The sequence below is a fragment of the Glandiceps talaboti genome, chromosome 18, assembly GCF_964340395.1.
Source record: "Glandiceps talaboti chromosome 18, keGlaTala1.1, whole genome shotgun sequence".
NCBI classification, from domain to species: domain Eukaryota; kingdom Metazoa; phylum Hemichordata; class Enteropneusta; family Spengelidae; genus Glandiceps; species Glandiceps talaboti.
The window spans coordinates 6,358,933-6,382,208 of record NC_135566.1 but is presented as its reverse complement, the minus strand read 5'-3'; the positions used below and the strand labels follow the sequence as shown (position 1 = coordinate 6,382,208).

General features: G+C 34.9%; 1 protein-coding gene across 2 annotated transcripts in view; it reads right to left on the bottom strand.

Moving 5' to 3' along the window:
• Positions 1-23,276, bottom strand: part of LOC144448964 (voltage-dependent calcium channel subunit alpha-2/delta-3-like) — a 51,435-nt gene that overhangs the window by 18,660 nt on the left and 9,499 nt on the right. Inside the window, exons 4-19 of one of the 2 annotated variants that reach the window (XM_078139353.1) lie at positions 20,983-21,060; positions 20,139-20,313; positions 19,204-19,335; positions 18,003-18,066; positions 15,786-15,936; positions 15,439-15,513; positions 14,690-14,779; positions 14,263-14,373; positions 13,477-13,555; positions 12,703-12,752; positions 11,800-11,892; positions 11,213-11,257; positions 5,176-5,232; positions 3,537-3,617; positions 2,867-3,022; positions 490-561 (exon numbers count right to left, since the gene is read on the bottom strand). In XM_078139353.1, the coding sequence (XP_077995479.1) occupies positions 490-561; positions 2,867-3,022; positions 3,537-3,617; positions 5,176-5,232; positions 11,213-11,257; positions 11,800-11,892; positions 12,703-12,752; positions 13,477-13,555; positions 14,263-14,373; positions 14,690-14,779; positions 15,439-15,513; positions 15,786-15,936; positions 18,003-18,066; positions 19,204-19,335; positions 20,139-20,313; positions 20,983-21,060 (1,509 nt within the window). The remainder of the gene's footprint in view (positions 1-489; positions 562-2,866; positions 3,023-3,536; positions 3,618-5,175; positions 5,233-11,212; positions 11,258-11,799; positions 11,893-12,702; positions 12,753-13,476; positions 13,556-14,262; positions 14,374-14,689; positions 14,780-15,438; positions 15,514-15,785; positions 15,937-18,002; positions 18,067-19,203; positions 19,336-20,138; positions 20,314-20,982; positions 21,061-23,276) is intronic. The other variant, XM_078139354.1, reaches the window with a different exon arrangement.

Below are 23,276 nucleotides of genomic sequence, written 5' to 3'. Positions count from 1 at the left end.
AGGTAACCAGAACCAAACAATTATTTTTTAAAGACATATTTCGCTTATTTTGATTGAAAACAAAAATGTGAAAACAAGCAGTCACTAAATTGTCTCCATGTATATAATAAGTATAGTGCACTGGAATTATCATAGAAATGTGTAAACATTAGTCTTTGGGAACCAGTTGAAGACTGTAAAATCACAAACTTATCTTGTGGCAAAAACACCTTGGTTTACATTAGATTTAGTGAGTAGTCACCTTGATAAGAACTGACACGCAAAACCATACATCCTACAATCTATTTGCACATTTATGTGACAGTTTATTCATGTACTTGACTTTAAGAGATAAAGAAGAGAACTTTTTCACACTCAGGGTTTAATATCTCACTGATGTTCACAATAGGATGTATACCATACATGTACACTATTAAATATGTCATATACTATATCATTTTAAAGTCTATTAAATCAAACTGCAAACCAATAAATGGATGGAGTGCTTACCAAATTGGATGTGTGTACTTTAACTTCCATGTTCATATGACCTTCCTTCCGATCCACCATGGCAGTACGTAACTGAAATTAATGAATCATTGCATATATGTTATTGGAACTACTGATAGTGTATTGAGATGTGGTGAGATGGTACAATCCTCCTGTAGTTAGTTCTTCACTAGCTTTAATAATAGTCACTTTGCAAAGAGATTAGAAAACCAGTTTTTCACACATTATCAGGGTCTCAACAACACGTAAATGTATCAGATTTGCTTCTCTCTGCATACACCCTCCACCCAGTGGAGGGTCTATTCTCTCTGTAACCTTGGCTGTACCATTTTGTGAATAACAGACGGATATCAACTTTGCACTCCCACCACTCCCAGAGAAAGTAAGCAAATTTCTTACATATATTTGTCATTTTCTACTTCTTTCGAAAAAAACCAACAACTTCAAAAGCGATGTTACTTTACTGGCATAGCTAGGTTTCTGAGCACACAGAAACAAGGATAGATGGAACCCAGTATCCCCTTTTGAACAATGCCCAGCATAGGTTTAGATGGAACCCAGTATCCCCTTTTGGACAATGCCTATCATGGGTTTAGATGGAACCCAGTATCCCCTTTTGGACAAAGCCCATCATGGGTTTAGATGGAACCCAGTATACCCTTTTGGACAAAGCCCATCATGGGTTTAGATGGAACCCAGTATACCCTTCTGGGCAGTGACCATCATGGGTTGAATAGAAACTGATATTCTAATCAAAACAGGTACAGTGTTTTTGTTAAGGTTGGGGAACCAGGATGGGGGTGGGGAGGGGGGGTGGGGGGTGGAAGTTGCATACTATTAGTTTCTCATACAATCTACCACAATTTTGTTTGGAATCCTGGTAAGATTATTGGGGATCCCCAGTAGATTTTACCTGCTTACTGCTCTTAACAAAAACACTGACAGAGTAACATACACAGTCCCATCAGATTAAGCTTCAATATCAAACGTTGGTTATTCTACACAACACACTCAAAATCACTGTGTTAGTGTTTCAAACAAGACACAAACTTGGCTAGTTGATATGCAACAAAATCACCTTCATATTATAGTCTGCATCTGTTTTATATATCTTACGAATCTTGTTGTGTTTGATATCACTTGGCTGAGTTACAATTGTAGACAAACCAGTAACACTCAAGTCACTATCTGTAGTACTTGAAGGCACTGTACTACAATTGTACACAGCTGTGGTTGCATAGGGTTCAGTTGATGACATTTCAGGCTCGGTCAGTGATTTGTTCTTTTTTGGGTGCTAAAGTTGCAAAGAGTCATGCACATATCCAGCAATTTACATTATAGATTTGGGGAGAAAAGGAAATAAAAAATAAAATTCTTTAAAAATCTTCAAATACATAAGATTTTTCGTTGCTACACTACTGACTGTTATGAAAAAGCATGCATTGGTAGCAGTCTATAAATGGATGAAAACAATAAAAAAGTTATTTTTCCAAAGATTCAAATATACATTAATTAAAAATACATGGTAAAAGAAACATGAAACAAAACAGTCAAAAAAGCATGCAAATTTTCAAGACAAAGTAAAATGTTATGAAATTTAAAAAATAAATAAATAAAACTGCTCATGAAGCTGCTGGTCCACAGCTTGAAAAATGTCGGTCATACATGAAGCATTCCGATGAGGCATCCATTTTGGAATATAAGTAGTTTTCTTGAATTATGGGAAAATCACAGTGGCATCACATCAGTTTTTGATATAATAGGTGTTTTTTTAAGAAACTTGTCTGAAATTCTTTGAGGATGATTCAAGGTAAGATCAAAACCCATTTTCATAGTATTGTTTACCTATTGTTATGATACAAAGTTATTATAGAAGGAACATATACAATGAATGTTAACTAAAACTATGAGAGCTTAAATAAATAGCTAAATTATAGCCATGAATCAGAGTAAGTTTTCATTGAGTGATTAAGTTTTTCCATGTGCAGTGGTGATAACAGTTGATAAGAAATAGATGTTTGTAAAATTGTGTCCTTCAGTCTTTAAAGATGGGTTGTTTCTTGTATTTTCATATTAACTGACAGCTTAGCAAAAATTGTCAGTTCGACAGAAAGACAGTTGGTCTCAGATCGAAGTACAGACCTTAATTATGCACTGATACCAGTGATGGTAATTTAGCTTTTACGTATTAAAGAGAAATAAAGGTGAGACTGATTTCATCTCCGCTGCATTTCTTAATGCTTAGGGACCATGGCAAGTTATTTTCACCAATCCTGCATCGAGTGATATTTATTCTTTGGTCTTTGCAGCAATTACTTAAAGTGCATGAGAAAGTTTTTGTTATGTGCAAAGGTATGGTTTGACATTTTATACTTACAATTTCCCGATCTTCTGAAAGTTCTACCTCTGCTAAATCAACACTATTGTAGTTTGGTTTGAGGCTGTCGTTTGGTCCGTACAGAGGTCGTAGGTCAGGGTGGAACAGGAGGTAGCCATTGTTGGTGACAGCGAATGAATAACCATTAACACCAAGCTGTATCATACAATTGGAATTATTAATGTATATGTGTGTGTGTGTGTGTGTGTGTAATAACATTCCCTGTTACAATTGTAAAAATGCTATCTTATCACTATGAGCTGTGCATTATGAAAACTAAATTTTCCTACATACGGGAAATTATCCCCCCCCCCCCCAAAAAAAAAAAATCAAAAAAAAAAAATCTCTACACTTCTATATATAGGGTCTGTGATATGCAAGAAATTCATTTTGACCTTTGACATTGAAGGTTGAAGGTCATGGTCTACTTGAATACTCTCAAGAGAAAGAAATCATTTCATAATATTATATGCATTAATTTACGGAAGAAAGTTTGATTCATTTTCAGGATACAGCAAAATCAGCATGAGCAAGTACGGGTATAGATTGTGAACACTATAATTTGCATGAACCATGTTAATTCTTTACATCCATACCTCAATGCCCTTTAATTTGTTGACGATTTTAGTGCCGTATTTTATAAGTCTGTAAAATTTTGTGGTACCCTTACCTTGTATGGAGGGGTTAGTTTCCGTAGTTCAAATACTGGGACATCTGTTCCAACAACACCAAGTAGAATTCCTTGATCAAACTACGCAAAGGACAGGAGAGGATAAATTCTAAATCAATTATGGCCATTTATGTGTTTCAACAACAATGCATGTATAAGACTGCAATGTATGTGTACATGATGAGGGTGTAATGCATCGTACAAGTGGATTGGATAGACATTTGTAGATATATTTTCTTCACTGTGTACAGCTACTTGGTCAAAGAATATTGAAAATATAGACAAATTAAAGAAGATCATGGTGCAAACTTTGTCCAAGCAGGGCTTTCCCCATTCAGAAACAAATGGCAGTGGCGAGGCTTCAACTTAATTGCAACCTGCAGATTGCATAGTTTGGCCACTTGGAGAGCTATTTGGAGACAGCTAGCTCTTGGATGCTGTGTATATCAAAACCTGTTAGTTATTTTCACACTTTGTAGAGATCTCTCCCTTCAGGAAGTAAAGTAAATAAATTTGTCAGCCATGACCACTTACCTGATTCAAAACAAACACACAAAATAAAATTAAGTTCTCTGATAGCACACCAATCTCATGTTAGGAGGAGTCCTCTACACTCTATGTTAACGGCTATTGATATTGCTTTTGTAAACTTTTCAATGCACGCAAAATCAATACACATTGTAAACATGTACCAGTATATATATATAATTAATAACATATATATATGACAATATACACATTCAAAACACATTCATATTCATATTCATATTCATATTCATATTCATCTTGCAACACAGATAAATATTTAGCCATGAAGAGGTCTTCAGGATAAATGTAATGAGCACAAAAAAGCAAATTATAAGTCTTCTGCATTCAAAAAATGTAGTCCAACACACTAATGTGATGTTAATTGATAGATGGTCTTACAATTTGCTGGCAAATTCATGCATCACAAAAAGCAAAGGCTACTGAAATTATAAAGTAATATAATGTTAATTGATCAAAATACACTAGAGGAGAAAGTGGACATCTGCTATACATTGTGCAAGACATTGATATATGAGGCAAGGTCAGTCTGACTAGACAGCCCTTCTCAGACAATATGGATGTTGTCTATTAGTGGCTAATTACATTTGTCTGTACATGTATTTTTTGTATTTTTTTTTTATATTTCATATTTCAAAAGAATTGTTTCTGGTCCCAGGACAGTTTGTCTAAAATGGTGTGATGACACAATTTTTTTCTTCTTCTTTAATTTGCAACAAACCTGTCACACAGTCTACTATTTATGGCAGTTACTGTTGGTTTTATTTAGTGCTTTACAGCAAGTGTGTATGTGGGGCAGATGTCATTCACTTGTTCATGATTGGCTCTGCAGTTGTCATCACTGAGGTAGGGAGGGTTATTTTTGTGTTTCCCCTCAGATCTACAGACTGCATGGGCTGGACAAACACACACAAAAAAAGACCAATGCAAGGGTATTTAAGCGATGCACATGCTGACCAGAAACAACTCTTTTATTTTTTGGGGCCTAACTTGTTAACATTGGTTGACTTGTTTTTCACATTTTACAATTCCGAATTTACAAAAGTATGTCTTTTGCTTTCATCAGCGCATTATTAAAGGAAAGTTAACTTACCGACTCATTTTTCTTGTTGAATACAGGCTGTGCAACAGTTGTCATCAGAGCCAAACCCTGAAAAGACAAACATGGCATTTCTTTACTTCAAGAAATGACTATACTCTTGCCTAAGAATTATTTTCCTATCACATATTTGTACTTCGTAATTTAAAAGATAAAATATCTCCTAATTTGTGTTAACGTCTTATTCTCATAATCTTGGACAGGGCATATCTCAGCAATGTATACCATACTGTCCTAGTAAATTATTGTACTTACTTTGTATCAATTACCTATAACCTGTAACACCTAGTAAGTAAATTGATTCCATTATGTGCAAGACTCATTTATAGCATTCATATCAAGTAACACAGTGACTGTTTTTCATTTGCTTTGTATTTGACCTTTTTACTGTACTAGTAGTTAATTTGTGAACAATTTAGCCCACTTTAATGAAAGTCGACTGAGTGGGCATAAGTGAATGGCATTCACTTTTTTTTTTATTTAGCCCTCGGTAGTGTGCCCCTAATGATAACCAATTTTGTTGTTGTGAGTCAAAATGAGAAGAACTGGGATTTCTTGTGAGTCACCACATAGCAAGAGATAGGGGAACACCAAATTTTGGTGCGTCACTAGAAATTGTGTGCATCACTGGCAATATATGCCAAATGGCTTAGAGGCTACTCTGGTCCTTGGTGAGATCTGACCCATGTTTTATGAATTCTATGTTTACAATATCCTAGTCAATGAGTATTTACTTGCTTTGCACTGCTAACATTGTTTACACTCTAGTCAACAAACTATTATTTTACATGCTTTGTACTGCTAACATTGTTTTTCACTCTAGTCAATGACTATTTACTTGCTTTGCACTGGTAACATTGTTTACAACGTTTATTAGTAACTTCTTTATTATTTTGATTACATTCAGAGTGACCACATCCAGAGATCATAATTCAAGTAATTGAACAGTATACTTTAATTTTCAATTAAAATGAGTGCTATAATTTAATAAATAATTGCTGTACAAAATGGAATCACTTCACTTGGGTGTTAAGGGTTGTATTAATTTCTTGTTTCTGACATTCTCTATATCAACCTGTAAACGTTTGATCATTCATGTTTCAAAGTAAACAAATCACATTATAGTATAAAGGAAGGTAAAGTTGATTACAAAACAAGTCAACACAGCAAAATACGGGATGAAAGGTGACAGTAAATAAGACATGATTATCCAATATAGCTAGCAAAGCAGGTTAAATTGGAAAACTGGTAAATGGTGCAGATGTGTTGTGTACATGTAAGGTGCTGTAAAAGTATGTGTTTAATGAAACTACAAAATTAATATCCATACTAAAAGTTAAGGAAATCAAAGGTTCCATACTAAAATTATTCTGAAATTATGAGCTATTAATTTCTACCATCCATTTTGAAATTTGTGATCAATGGTAAGTCATTAGTTCTCTTTTATTCCAATGAGGAAAATATCTGATACCCATTGGGATATATTGTGTTCTCGCCCTTTGGGTCTAAAACTGGGTTTGTTTGTTTTCAAGCTGACAAGTCTATAATGGGGTTAATTCTACATTATTTTCAGTGCAGGGTACATTATTATCTATGCTGAGATCTGGATACTCAATACATAATGGTATACTATCTATGTAATAATCTATTTTCTGGTCTACTTCAACACAGCGCAGTGGTATATTATCTACTTAAAACCTGGTATATTATCTATATCTATGTACTAGTTTACTTCAACACACTGCAGTTGTATATTATCGACATGTATGCTTGCAATGAGTGTGCAAGATACGCTATGTCAGGATGTCCTCATGCATCGGCATATCCTTCTCACAGGAAAGAGAATGCCATTAAGTCGTCTTGCTGCCAGACTTCAACATTCATCGTACAAAGTGTGCTAGAGTGGTGAAGCCATGAGGCTTGAGTGACTCTAGTGGGTTAATTGTCACAAGTGATTTGCCAAGACAACATCTCATGGCTGTGCTGCCCTGGATGCACTTCATGACGTACGTGTCTCACAGAAAGACAAATGTCATGAAGTCTGGCAGTAAGACTAGCCATTGTGGGCAGAGTGACACAACTCATCCTGCATTTTATATTCTAATCTACATTATCTATGAAATACTCAATACTAATTTTGTTCAAACACATACAGGTATGAATCTTGTAAAATATTACACTTAGACTTTTAGTGTATACTGAAAGATTGAGATTTAATAGAGGACGAGTTGTGTATTTTAACAAGTGATGTTGCCAGTGCTGTTTATGCTTCCATCTTTTGTTAGTCTGTAAGATACATGCCATGGCAGGGCGCCCCACACATCAGTCAATCCCTTTTGAAGTGATACAGTAGGCTGGTGAGGACAAGCAACACAATGTATCTTACAGTCTGTGCTTTTAAAAGTATATTTGGTTTATCATCCACAAGAATATTACTTGTCCCATTCTTTGGGAATGACTGACTAAATTCTTTAGTAAAGATGATAATTAAAGTAAAAAGGGTGTGAACAAGTTATGTGATTATACAGAATACTTTGCATTTCACTGCTTAATACCTCATGCAAGCCAAGTTGAACACATTTGAACAAATAATATGGAATTTATACCATGGTTGTTCAATTTCAAAACAATGCAAATCAGCATTGTTTGTTCTGCAGTGCTCTAAATGAGTCAAGTCATTTCAATAAATTAAGCTTGCATATGTATAAATGTAGCATACACCAATATTTTCTTCATTCAGCCTGAAAATTCTTATGACCTAAGGGTTTTGCCATTATAAGTCTGGCAACTCATAGTAACAAGGCCCCTTAATTGAGTTGTATTTCTCTTGACTGAATGAAGAAAAACAATGGGAAATAATAGCATTGTATCTAAAAATCTGTGAATTCAATGTTCTGAAGAATCAGTAAGTTTGAACCATTGTTCTGATTCTTATGAATATGTTACTATCTGTTAACAGAGCTAATTTTGTTTCTATTTTACTAGAACTAAGCTGCTGTGTGGGGTAGAAATTTGTTAAACCTTTTAACAAACTTGTGGCACTAGCTGCGTTAATTTAGCTTTTTTTTCACTTGCATGAAAACAATGCATAAAACTTCTTCAATTAAGCTATTCTAATAAAAAGTTAATCACAATGCATGCCTTCAATGGCAGTAAAAATTGCCTTCTTGCGTTGTTAGCACAGTTAATGGCATATAGAGGTTTTCCTTGATATTTTAGTACACATGCACGTATACTAAAATCATGTCACATGATCAATTTGTTGGCAGTCTGCCTAAATACCTTCTTTGAGTTCCGCCAACAGCAAGCTCCCTGTGGTTAAATTTAAAGTAGAATATATGTACTACAGGTACCATTTTACACGCAGTTAAAATTTCTCCCTAAAACTTGTAAATTCACACATTTAACTTCATTTTGCACCAAAAAATAGTAGTAGCTATTAAACCCAAACTTTCAGTAGGCATCCAACATGGTTATATCAGTGTTTTTTGAAGTCACGATGCATACGGGATAAGTGTCTGCAGTCATGCATGCATCGATCATGACTTCAGAAAACACTAATGACGCCATACATGGTGAAAAGATTTGGTGAACTGCTTGTATTTCTAGATGCAAAATGAACTTAAGATTTGTGAACATTGACTGAATGCTTGTAGCATAAACTTTACATATATGACCCTTGAAACGATATATTGGTTATTTGTATTATTTAAGGTATACGTTAATTTTTTTCCACACTCACTAAAAAAAAGTTCTAGGGGTTAAAGGGAAGAGTTAACTTTTTAGTATATGGTGGCCCCAAAGGGGTATGTTAGTTTTACAACTGTGGACCTTTACATATACTTTTAGTCAGATGCAAATATTGTTACACATAGGTGGTTATGACTCAAATGAAAAATACTGAAAAAATTTCAAATCCATTCCAATGATATTGAGTGATAATTGTTCAATGTTGTTGTTTTGAAGTTTTGTGAAAACAAAACAAAAGTGTATAATATAACGTTTGGCAATTAACAAGTGAACATGAGAAAAATTACAATGAGTGGAGAAAAAGAGTATGAAAGTGTCCAATGATGATCATGAAAATAATGATTTGAGAATCTTTCCAGACGTGCGAAATTTAGAAAAAGAGACAAAATGAGATATAAGCAGAAGAAATCGGGATTCGTACAGTTACCCGCTGTCCGTGAAATATTGCCGATGAAGGAAATTAGAAACATGACTAATTAGTAGACGAAGAATAAGACGAAGAATAGAAAGCCGAGTAAGAAAAGTTTGAAGTCATGAGAGTTGCTATCCCTACAAAAAATTTGTTGGGATGTGACTTTACATTCATATGTATGTCTAAAACCATTTTACAATAGATTCCTTTTTCTCCTTTTTTAAAATAAAATTCTTTCAAAACATTCAAGACCTTGATGTTAAGCATTTGCTTCAATGTCTGGAATTATAGCATGCTCAAAAGTATACATGTTCTTCCTTTTTGGGGGGTAAAATTCCTTCAAAATGTTGAAGAACATGATAATATCAAATATTATTACATGATAATATCAAATATTTTCTTTAAAAAGTCTGGAGTTACAGCATGCTCAAAAATATGTCATGTGGCTGAAAAGGAACAAGAAATTTATCTGTCTAAAAAAAGTCAAAGGATGAATTATAAGCAGATTTCATTTTTTCAGATGAATGAATGGTATATAGCTATTATAGTTCATTATAGCTATTAAAGACATCATAACAGTATTAAAAGGTTTACTTGAAATATTGTTAGAACTTAATTCACAAAGCTGAACAAAAACGGATCCAGTAAAAAATGTAAGTACTCGCAGAAAAACTTTACATAACTTAATGCATTCAAGTTATAAAATCATTGGTTGTTATCTTATTTCAAAAGTTAGATTATAAACAGTCAACTTATATTGAAGGTTAACTTAAATTTAGACTATAAAAAAAGTCAACTTAAATTTGAAATATAAAAGTTAACTTAAATTTAGACTATAAAAAAGTCAACTTAAATTTCATCATTAAAAAGTTAACTTAAATTTCAACTATAAAACATTACAAGTATTATATTATAGTGTATTTGTCAAGGAAAAAAATGGATATGCAGGAATAGCAGAAAAAGTTCATATAACAGCAAACCACAACAATGAAGGAAGAGAAAGTGACAAGACAACTGACAGGAAGTGGATAATGTACATAGACCAATACAGCTAATTTATAGACATGTAATAGTGAAACTGTCAGTGATACAGAAAATGAGGAGGAAATTTACACTTGATGCTAATAGCAAAGCATGCAGATTTTGATTGACATTACATTACCACTGTATCCATGGAGATGGATTGTTACCATGGTAATGTTGATAGTTACCATAGCATCATTATAAGTCATGCATAAATGGAAGTGTTACCTGACCATAGTGTACCGCATTCATTGTGAGTGACAATGTCAACAATAACCCTTTAAAGAGTACAAAACTAATGAAAGAGGTTCATGTTGCCGACGGTGATGAAAGATTATTAAAGACTGGTATAGTCAGTAATTGGCATGCATGTATCCCTGGTAACCCAGCATGCAACTAACAGGTCCATTTGAATCGACATTTGCTGTCAAAACTACTCATCACATTTTTTGTGCATCTGCAATCAAGAGATCTACATTGAGGTTGTCATGGAGACACAGAGTCCAAGCTTGCATTCCTTAGATGATATACAGACAGCTGGACCCTTATACATACCACACTAGTCTGCCTCATATATATATAATATATATATAGCATGCACACGTCTGTTGGCAGACAGTCTTTTAAAACATGCATTGAATGAAGATTTTTGTAAACACGTAAAGTTATACACATATGCATCATATGGTGGCATTATACACACGAAATGAATATGATCAAATTGTACTGGAGGCAGGTCAATAGGATGCTGGGACCAAAAAAAAACTGAAAATGGGATGGTCATGACTGAAAAAAAATTACGATGAGATATATAAAACGTGTGCTTAAGAGTTAGTAAAGTCCTACCTCTTTTTCCAACATCAGCCTCAGAGATGTACGATTGACTGGATGCTTTCAACAAACACATTGTGAACACGTCATATTATTATATCCAATGTGTATGATGCATTTGTTGAAAGTATCCACAGATAACATGAAATGTAGCAATGTAAATACATATTAGAGAGATCACAGTGACATTGAAGTGTTTATGATTGAAATACAGTAAGTGCATCTGATTGATCTTGCTGCCAGGACATGTAGGGCCATTGTACCCACCCCTTCCACCTTCAACCCCATCCTACCCCGCTCTCCTCCGCAATCCAGTTTTAATTATATTAAAATTCAATGGATACACTTGCATCCAAAATCTTATTTCAAATAAGTCCTATTTGGACCATTCATTTTTAGAATACTAACCCTTGTAACTTACAAGTTCAACTAACTAAGCAAATACAGATGATAGATTTCATAAAATATGCAAAAACGGAGAAAATAAAAAAGAAAGACGAAGTGAACCTATTTTTAGTTTTTGCTATGGTGGTATATTGGACCCAACCAATGCCACCATAGGATGCAGAGTGTACAACATAAAACAAGAAAGGGTGAAGAACCTCATTTACCGCCGTGTCCATGTAGACATTGGTCCATACAGTGTCATGTGACTGTTTGATTACCATAGGACGACTAAGAACATGTATGTATTTCTGTAGAAACAAACACAAAATAGAGGCAACTTAAAAACAAAAAAAATCAAATCATCATGTGTGCTATACCATACTCAACCCCCTCGAACAGAAAATATGGATTATATACCCTGGTCGTTCTATATCACGACAACTCATGTCTACGTCACTGGTTTTGTAGTGTCTGGGTCAAAACATTCTAAACCCGATTTTTCATAAATTATTCTTGAGAAGGTACTTCCTAATATTTCCTGATTATTCACAATAATTTATTTTATTTATTTCTTAGATGTAATACTTAAGATTTTATTCCCCAATATTTTTCTTCATTCAGTCGGAAAATACTCGTGACCTAAGGGTTTGTCAGTACTTGTCTAGAGACTTGTAGTGACAAGGCCCCTTAGGTCACTTGTATTTTCTTCAGCAGAACGAAGAAAAATATTGGGGAATAATATCAAAGTATTACATCTGAGAAATAAATAATAAATTATTGTTAATTCGTTTAAGAAGACTCAAACCCATGCTGTGTTAAATTTACAAAATTACAAACAAGGATTTAGTAGATGTTGTTTCACATTGTTTTTCCAAGTATAAAACATAGTAGAGTTGTCGTAAGAATTAAAAATCCAAAATGAATAATACTCATTTGTCATCCATACGACTACTATAAGTTATGAGAGAGTAAAAGATACACAGTACACCACTTAAGAGCAACCCACTAGTAGATGTGAATGATTGTCCTAAATGGCTGAGGGTAAAACTGTACCTCAAGATTACTTTTCTGTTTGTACAGAATTATACAATTTTAAGACTTTAATGTTGACGCCTTACCGAAACATTTTCTTGGACATCAGCAATGGTTCTGATCTGTGTAAAGTATCCTGTGGTAAGAGAAAAGAGAGAATGTAAATGTGAGTGAGTGGGTGAGTGGGTGGGTGGGTGAGTGAGTGAGTGAGTGAGTGTGAGTGAGTGTGAGTGAGTGAGTGAGTGAGTGAGTGAGTGAGTGAGTAAGTGAGTTAACAAGTGAGTGAGTGAGTGAGTGAGTGAACAAGTGAGTGAACAAGTGAGGAAGCAAAACTGAGTGCGAATGAAAATCTGATGTGCTATGATGCTGAAGAAGCTTCCCACACACAATGTAGAGAGTGATTCTTTTATACTATACATGCAACTAATGTTCAGGAAACGATATCTCTCCAAAAGTAACCCACCCCTCTTCCTCACATTCCGGTAGGAGGCAGGTTAACGCATTTTCTAGCTCAGTGGAGCAGGATAACTCAGGACCAGTGGGTACAGGATATAACTTGACCACTTCAGGTTACTGTATGGAGTTCAACACGCAACCCAGGACTAACCATCCACCTCATAGAAACCACATGCACACTTCCTCAGAATGTGAGAAGAGGGAAGCTTTGAATCTCCTTCTAAAATTCTGATTTACTCTCAGACTGATATTTCTATAAATGTCCATGCATGGACCACATTTTATTCACATTCCAAAAGTAATTAAGATTTCATAATTTCATCATAATTTCTCAAAAGCATAAATGGGAGACACAAAATATGAGAGGAAATATGAAAACCTAAGTGATGTAAATAATTCCATACCTTTGTTATTACAAGCCATCTCTGACACCATTGGTGAGTACTTGACTTCCCTTCCAATCGCATAGGTAAACAATCGCACCTACACAATTACAAGAATGTATGAAATTCATTACATGTTAGGTAAAAATAACTGTATGTTAAACATTATAAAAGTATATGAAGTCTATTTTTTAAAAATGAGCTACATGCTAATTGCATACTAATTATTAAAACCTGCACCAGCTGTGTTCAACTGGGGTATAATTTTTTCAATTAGAAAAATAACACTATATTCACTGAAAATTGTTAAAATACCAATAATTAGACATTGTATATGTTAATTATAGGATTATTGTGTCTATAAGTACTCTTAGAGGGTGTTGATTTTTGGGTGTAGACCCGAAAATCAATTTGATTGGATATACTGCACCATACTATGTATATACAGCTACACAAATGTGTTGACCCACAAGTTATTCAATACTATGCAGGGTGTATGCCATATACCAGTGCAGCCTGGGTTTGAATCCACCCACTACTGGCCGAGTTCAATTAATTAATCAAGTCTGTATGTAATAGGGTCACACTCAGTTTGACCCCACCAAAACAATGCACAATTTCCCCCTGGTGACCATGATGCCAAATTTTTGTATTTGTTTGGACTAATAAAGATTATGTCAATTTGAGTAATTCATCATTTGCATATCTATAAATTCTTGGGTACAGATTAAATGTCATCATTTTATGTGTAAACAAAGAAATTAGTCATCAGTTTATGTGCCTTTGAGCATGTTGGTCTGTACTTACACGCTGATCTGCATTGTACTGTTCAAAAAGTGACTCATATTTCTCAGTGGCACCATCTGTAAGCAGCATTATGGCCTGGTTGCAGCCTGACCCATTACCAGTACTGTTAAACTGAAACAGAAAAAGAGAATGGTCATGACATTTGTGCCAGGTTTGGTTGAAATTGAGAAATGGATGTTTGAGATATGGCTGTCAAAAAATAGACAAACACTCAATTTTGATATCATTTTGAGCACAATTTAAAATTTCATTTTTTCCCTTCATTTCAATTGATGTGTTATTGCCATTTTTTTGAACAAAGTAACAGCAACATTTTTTTATATACAATGTGCATATATTACTGTAACATCAGTTACGTGTGTGTTGACAGGCAGCTATTACTAACTGACAATGGTATACATCTACAACAGAAGAGAGTTTGACAAACCTTCTCCAGTAACTCAAAGGCTTTTATCAGGGCATTTCCTATGTCTGCAATATCTCCTGGTTCAATATTGTCTAATTTCTGTTTGACAAGCTGTAATGGTGGATAGATATATATTGTAATGTAAGTTACTGTAAGATAAATTTTTACTAAGACCAACTATATCATTGATACACACACAGATCAACAGATGCACACATACATACATACATACATACATACATACATACATACATACATACATACATACATACATACATACATACATACAAGGTCATACATATACACACACATACATGCATACATACATACATACACGCTCACAAACAAACACACACATACATACATACATACATACATACATACATACATACATACATACATACATACATACCTACATACATACATACATACATACATACATACATACATACATACATACATATACATACCTACATACATACCTACATACATACATACCTACATACATACATACATACATACATACATACATACATACATACATACATGTACACATGCTCACATGCTCTCCCTCTCTTTCACACACACATGCTAATACACACACACACACATACACACACACACACACACACACACACACACACACACACACACACACACACACACACACACACACACTCACACTTACTTCACTATTATATACTACTGATCCTCAGTTCAGTTAGACTCAAAAACCTAGCGTATGCTGAGATTAAAGTCAACTCACTTACCTCTTTATTGTCAGAGTTTGCTTGGACTAAAGTGTCATTGAAACATTCCTCCAAGTACCTAGTTTCTTGATCAAACTGCAAAAAAAAAAGTTTTGCAAAATTTGAATAAATGTGATGCCCATGCATTCATTATTGTTCTGTACGTTTCTCTCTTTCATCAAGAGGTTCATTTCATTAGACGTTATCTTTACAGCACGTGTGTGGAGTGAAATGAAAAGATCAGATCTAGCACAAATATCCATCAACCCATCCATCCATACATCCATCCATCCATCCATCCATCCAGACAGACAGACAGACACACACACACACACACAGTACATCACTATGAATATATCTGAACTTACTTGCATTACATTGAAGAAATCGTCATCACCAAGGGTGTCAATCAATGTCTGTACTGTATGTTTGGCTATATCATTACGTAAGCCTAACATACTTCCACTAGTATCAACCAAGATCACAATATTCTTGGGAGAGGTAGCTGCTTGGATGTACCTGTATATATGTTAATTAAAATGGTTATGACACTCACTGCTTACAAATAATTGTTACAAAAGTTCTATCAGGATATACATATGACCAAACTATTATAAACACTATTCCATGTGTGAACTAAGTTGTATGTGTTTGATTTTTTTTGAATAGAAAACATTGGATTTCTTGTTCTATGTTTCATCACAATGCACATCTATATCATTGGTTCTGTGGTGCTAGAATTTAGAGTCAGAAATGCAGATTTTTCTCTTTTTTTTCTTTAAACTTACTAAAGTATAATGATGTTATCCTCCATCACTTTTTTCATTCCACTAGAAACTACTTGTGACATAAGGGGTCTTGTCACCCACTTGTGTTTAACTCATAGTGACAAGGCTCCTTATGTCACTTGTATTTTCTTTGGCTGAACAAACAAAATATTAATTTGAAATCTCTATACAGAAAGTCTTATGTAATGCATTAAAAAATTAGTCTGCTTTATTACTTTACCCAAATGTTTTTCAATTGACAATACTACTAGGAGAGACGCATGCAAGTGTGGTGACTTGGGGTATTTGAACGAGTGCTTGGTGTGTTCTCTGCAGTACACTAGTGAAAGTGCTACAGAAAACACTACAAGCACAAGTGAAAATACCCCCGAGTACCTACAGTGGTATCATTTACATACAGGTATGCAATAATGATTTCAATGTAGCAACATGGCATCACTAGCGTGTTAGCTATATACAGCAGATTTCAAAAAATCATTCAGTGGTTCTGTTTAATACAGCCACAAAGAAATCAATAAGAAACTACACATGCTACACTTCAACAGCAAGATCACAATTTATTGCTACATTTAGTCTGAATGAAATAAACCATTTAAACCAATGTACTGAAACAAGATGCAGACATGCAGGTGCCAATGTTTTGATGTCTGAATGGTGGCACATCAGTTCATTTCATTTTAGTAGAGGAAATGTTGCAAGAAACTGTCTTCATGATTCATTCAATCTTACTATCTAAAAGTGTAGCATGTGTAGTTACTTGTTAGTTTATCTGTAATTGTATCAAAACAGAGCTACTGATCAGTATTTTCAAATCTGCTGTATATACCACACACACTGCATTTGTAATGATGACTTAATACATATAACAGTTTATACAGTGCCAGCAAGCTAAGTGTTATGCAACTGTGGTTTCTCTGTTTATGAAGATAAAAGTTTTGCCAACATCTTCAGACCAAATGCCATGCTTAGCTTGCCACTGCTGTAACACAAACTGTTTATTGTATTCTACCACACAAAAAAATCACAAAAAACCCATATGTTTCAAAATCAAAGCCATCAGCAAGATGATCAGCCAAGCCATGCTGTGAAAAAAAACTATGAAAAAAGAAAATGTTTCCTTAATATTATTATTATCATTAGAATACATCAGCAAGTATCAGCCAAGCCATGCTAAACAACACAAGTGAAAGGTGTTCCCACATACCAATAAGCATCAGTTGGGTACGCTTAAAGCAAAAGTAGAAAGTGAGCATGCTTGGCAGCTTGTATACTTTTAAGTCTGAACAAGCCATGCTATGAAGTGCTGTTAACATGCAAAAAAATAGTGACAGCAGATGTTTGGTGGTGTCCCTATACCACAAGAAACAGACATTTAGGGTGACCCTTTCATATCTATGTGTCGTAATCTGACCAAAAAATGGCGCCCTTTTATTATTTATGATTGAAATTTGAGATCAAGAATATCTTGATTGATTTCTAAGACATCAAGACTATGAATTGAAAGCCTCACCAACATGTACACAGTGTTATACCAGTACATGACAGTTGTTTGTTTATCAAGGGATTTATCTCTTGTTTCTTTTTCTTTGTATTAACCCAATATCTATCTAGGTGTTACGATGAGAAACATAAAGTTAATAGGGTCTCCCTTAGCTGGTGCATGCACACCAAGAAAGCATTAATACTTGGCAAACAGCTGCAAGAGTGCACAGACAAGCATTTGTTCACCACCAGAGCCAACCATATGTCATGCCGTAATAATTAAGACATGTCTACAGTGAAGGACACTGCACTCACCATCCCCTATCCCTGCAATCAAACAAATCCAATGCGGTAACATTGTCAACACTCCATTCTATTCCTGAAATAATACAATCACAAATCATATCGTTTGTTAAAAGTTAAACATAACATGTCATTTTTTTGTACAGTGAAGACATACACACACATAAAGCATATAACATTCAGTTTAAAGGCAAGGAACTCAATCCCAGGATCTCATATTCATGCTATTTATCAGTGGAGCCATACATAGGGTCATTCTTTTGTTTTGGACAAACATTTTCTTTAGGTCTGCCAATCAACTGTTTTTCAACAAAATTTTCATCCTTATCCGATCTGGATCTTTACTAAGTATCATTACATAAAAATGACTTAATGACTCAAGAAATATAAAAAGACATTTTGATCTACAGTAATTTTTACAGCCTATATGCTACATGGTCACTGAATGTTTATGCTTTGCTATATGTGTATGTTGTATCAACTGAATAGATAAATAAAAGATGACCTACCAACCACGAGTTCTGCTGTCAAATAAATCTAGTCCCATTGCATTTGTCTGCCACTGTATACCTAATTAGTGTTCATATTGTATGAAATATAAATAAACAACGAAAAATAATAATCTATTATGTAGTAACACTATTGGTGACTTCCTCTACATTCATTTTGTTCTGTTTAAGTATTACCTTTACAACTATCTGTATGGTTACCATGGTTACAGTAGACATGGCAACATATACATAATGATCAGTATGGCTGCATTTAACATTCATATCTGCAGTATACATTTTGTACTTGAAACAGTAGTCATAGCAACAGTATATATTATAAATGAGCAATGTATAAATTAATGAACGATGGAATTAGCATAATGGAATTACCGATAGCCCAGTTGATGACTCACCACCATTAATTTGTCTTTGAGGGAAGGTGTTGGCAAAACTGCATGGTTACCTTATTCACCCTTTACAGCCAGTGTGTATAATGTACACTTTTGAGTTTCCCTTATGGCCAATATATGCAAATATACAAATTAAATATGCATGTAACCTTGGACTGTGATTTGCATGCTCATCATTGTCTAATGTATTCCATTGCTTAGCAAATATTATTATAGCCTTCCTGTTACGGTACTAGATTGTTGTTTAACATCAATGTGAAGGCTGTCGATAATGAGATTTTTTGAGTTTTGATGACACCAAGGATAGTATACCTGGATAGTTCCTGAAGAATCCTGTGTAGCTTCCAAAATACTGCCATGTCAATGTTGGATCATTTTCATAATTCTCACTGAATACAACGTCTAGAGCTTCTGTCATATCAATGTCCCTCAACACTTTGTCCTCTGAAAATAAAAGTCATCAAACGATGTTATTATTTCATGATAAGTGATATGAATGTGCCTTATTTAGGAAAATAAAAGTTCTAGAAATGTCTCCAAACTTTTCGATATCAAAGCTGGGTGGTTTTATGATCTTATTTTCAAGGAAATTGACAATCTGTTATTTTCCTATAGAGCTAAACATACAGTATATTTGGCCGCAATTATCAGATTCCAAAAATGTCTTAATTTTGATACTAATGTGACCGCTATTTAAAAAATTTGGCAATCCCTGATTTTCACTGACTTTCTTGAATAATTTAGTGACATTGTCAGCTGAAAAAAAAACTTGTGATATTTATTTCTGAAGTGTAACATATATAATTTTGTGCATGCAACACATACACACATGTGTGCATGCATACATACACACACATAGTGACACGCACACACATGCCAATGTACACTCATAGAATTAGACACAAACACACACCCCAAAACATACATGCACACACATATGCCCACATATAATCAAAACACACAAACACAAATACAAACACACACACAAACACAAACACAAACACAAACACAAACACAAATACAGACAGACAGACAGACAGACAGACAGGCAGGCAGGCAGGCAGACATATACACATGCATGCATGCATGCACGCATGCACGTACACACACACGCATGCATGCACGCACACGCACACACACACACACACACACACACACACACACACACACACACACACACACACACACACACACACAATGCCTACAGCTAGAGGAATGAAGACTAAACAGAGCAATGATATACCCACCTCTATTGTAAACATTTGTTGGTACTTGCACTGTACTCTGGGTAATATTCACTTCAATTTTATTAAAGTGTTCGTCCGACTCCAGAAGAAATTCACCACCAAGTTTATTATACTCATAGTATTCTTGAGAATCATTATTCCATTTATTGATCAACATGGCATTGTAGTAACTAACCTGGAAAGATCAAAAAGAAAACAAAAACTAATTAAGTTGATGGACAACAGGCATAATTGGTAAACTTGCAGTACACAAACTAATGTGTTCAACAAACACTGGTGAGCTGCTTTTTGGCCCACATTCAGTTTGTGTTTGCCAACTGTGCTACCCATCTTATAGCTGACTTGTACTAATATCTCTTATTTGTCCACGGAAATTTTTTGAATGGTCACCATAACAGCAATGCCCTAGTGCCCAAATTTTCCTTTGGCTAGACAAACAAAAATGTTGCGAATAATATCTCTAATTATCGTAATCTGCAATAGCATTTAACCTCATGCTAGAGGGTCAAAATAGAACAAGAACGTTGACTCCAAGTGTGGTATCTGATAACAGGAGGTCATAAATTATGACGCCAATATCTAGACTGACTGAAGTTGACCTTACTAAAAACACTATTTTTATTTAACCTTAGACTGAGATTGAACAAAAGACATCTATTTTATGACCTCCTGTTATCAGATACCACACTTGGCGTTGATTCTTTGAATTGGACTTTCCAAAGAGTGTAATTGTTTATATACAGGATCTTATCAATTGAGTTTATCTTGAAAATCACTGCTGTGTCTATTCCTTTCATGCTGGTCCTATGAATTTCATTGCAAAATAATCATTAATGAAACTTACATCTTCTGGAGTAAATTCTTCTTTATTATCTGCCAATGGACTGTTGAAATTTGCTACTTCTGCAGCTTCTACAAGTTTCTGAAATAAAATGAAAGTACTCACCGCTTAAAACCAACTATTTCAACAGTAATTATGAGTGGACAGGGAAATCAAATATAAAGTGGCATGCATTAAATCTAAATAATTGTAACTTGTGATTTTATTCAAAAGGTGAGGGGCCTAAGGAAAAAAGACTGATTCTATAAACAGGAATTTACACTGATATAATTATGTACATCATGGGGTAGACGCCCAGATAACCTAGATAAGATGTGATCTGCTGTCAATCCAATAACTCAAATGTGATGTGCTGTCAATCCAATAACACAACAGTGGTCTGCTGTCAATCATATAACCCAGGTGTGATGTGCTGTCAACTATATAACCCAGGTGTGATGTGCTGTCAATCATATAACCCAGGTGTGATGTGCTGTCAATTCTATAACCCAAGTGTGATGTGCTGTCAATTCTATAACCCAGGTGTGATCAGCTGTCAATCCTATAACCCAGGTGTGATGTGCTGTCAACTATATAACCCAGGTGTGATGTGCAGTCAATCATATAAACCAGGTGTGATGTGCTGTCAATTCTATAACCCAAGTGTGATGTGCTGTCAATTCTATAACCCAGGTGTGATGTGCTGTCAATCCTATAACACTGGTGTGATGTGCTGTCAATCCTGTAACCCAGGCATGATGTGCTGTCAATTCTATAACCCTGGTGTGATGTGCTGTCAATCCTGTAACCCAGGCATGATGTGCTGTCAATTCTATAACCAAGGTGTGATGTGCTGTCAATCCTATAACCCTGGTGTGATGTGCTGTCAATCCTATAACCCAGGTGTGATGTGCTGTCAATCCTATAACCCAGGTGTGATGTGCTGTCAATTATATAACCCAGGTGTGATGTGCTGTCAATCCTATAACCCAGGTGTGATGTGCTGTCAATCCTATAACCCAGGCATGATGTGCTGTCAATCATATACCACAGGTGTGATGTGCTGTCAATCCTATAACCCTGGTGTTATGTGCTGTCAATCCTGTAACCCAGGCATGATGTGCTGTCAATTCTATAACCCGGGTGTGATGTGCTGTCAATCCTATGACCCAGGTGTGATGTGCTGTCAATCCTATAACCCTGGCAGTGTTCTGCCAAGGTTTCCAACTAGTGGGGACAATGGCCCCCTGGTTGCAAAAAGAGGGGTCATTTGACAGGGAGTGGGGTCAATTATTTATTGTCTATGAAATTATATATATTACCTCGGACCACTATAGAGATACCGTGGTCTGAGATATTCCATTACACATAGACTATTACCCAACTACATAAAAAAATTCCATTCATAATAACAGTTCCCAGTAAGCTATTTTTTGAAAATTGTGTACTACACATTACACCTTAGAAAAAGAAGGCAACTACAATTATGTAATTTAAAGTCATTTCTACAGAGTATATTATATATTGTTTAGAAAGATTGGACAGCCAGGTAGTCACAATTTTTAATCTGACTATCAATGAATAGCAGTACTCAAATTTATGATTCCTTTTCTCAGACAAGGACAAAGAACAACTTCAAAATTAGTGAACATATGCTTGAATAAAAAATTTGAGAAATCCTAATCTTGTAACCACTTGGCACTTGTTTCATTTTTACAACTGTTACACTCTGCTGTGTTTATCATTCCCTCTTCAAATTCATGACAAGAGTTTAAAAAAAAAAAAACATTTTGAGGAAAATAAACTCCCTGACTTTAAAAAGTACCAAATGTGAACGAAAAACTTACAAATAATAGTCAAACAAACTTTCAACATGATTTGGTCCTGCTATATCAAATGACAGCATTAGTTACATACATGTATTGTAAACTTGATACGGAAAGCTGACATTAGGTGTCCTTGAAACTCAGAGATCTTGAACTAAAACTATCAACAACGTCAAAGTTAGGATGCTTTGTAAATACAACTGTAATTATTTTCTGATTTCATCTCTGAGTTCATTCTTCATGTCTGACCGGGCGCACATGCATCGGCCGTCTCGAGTGGTTATGCCAGTGATCACTCATTGATTCAGTGCCAAACATTCACATGTGTCACTGTCAACATCACGCAACACGATCCCCTAACACAGCTTTGTCGGGATCAAAATACACATGTACTCATTTTTGTTTCCATTAATTTAACCCATCAACAAATGAAAATCACAACCTGTCCCATAAAATTTGGTTTCCTAAGGCTTATGTGGCAGAGAGATGTTC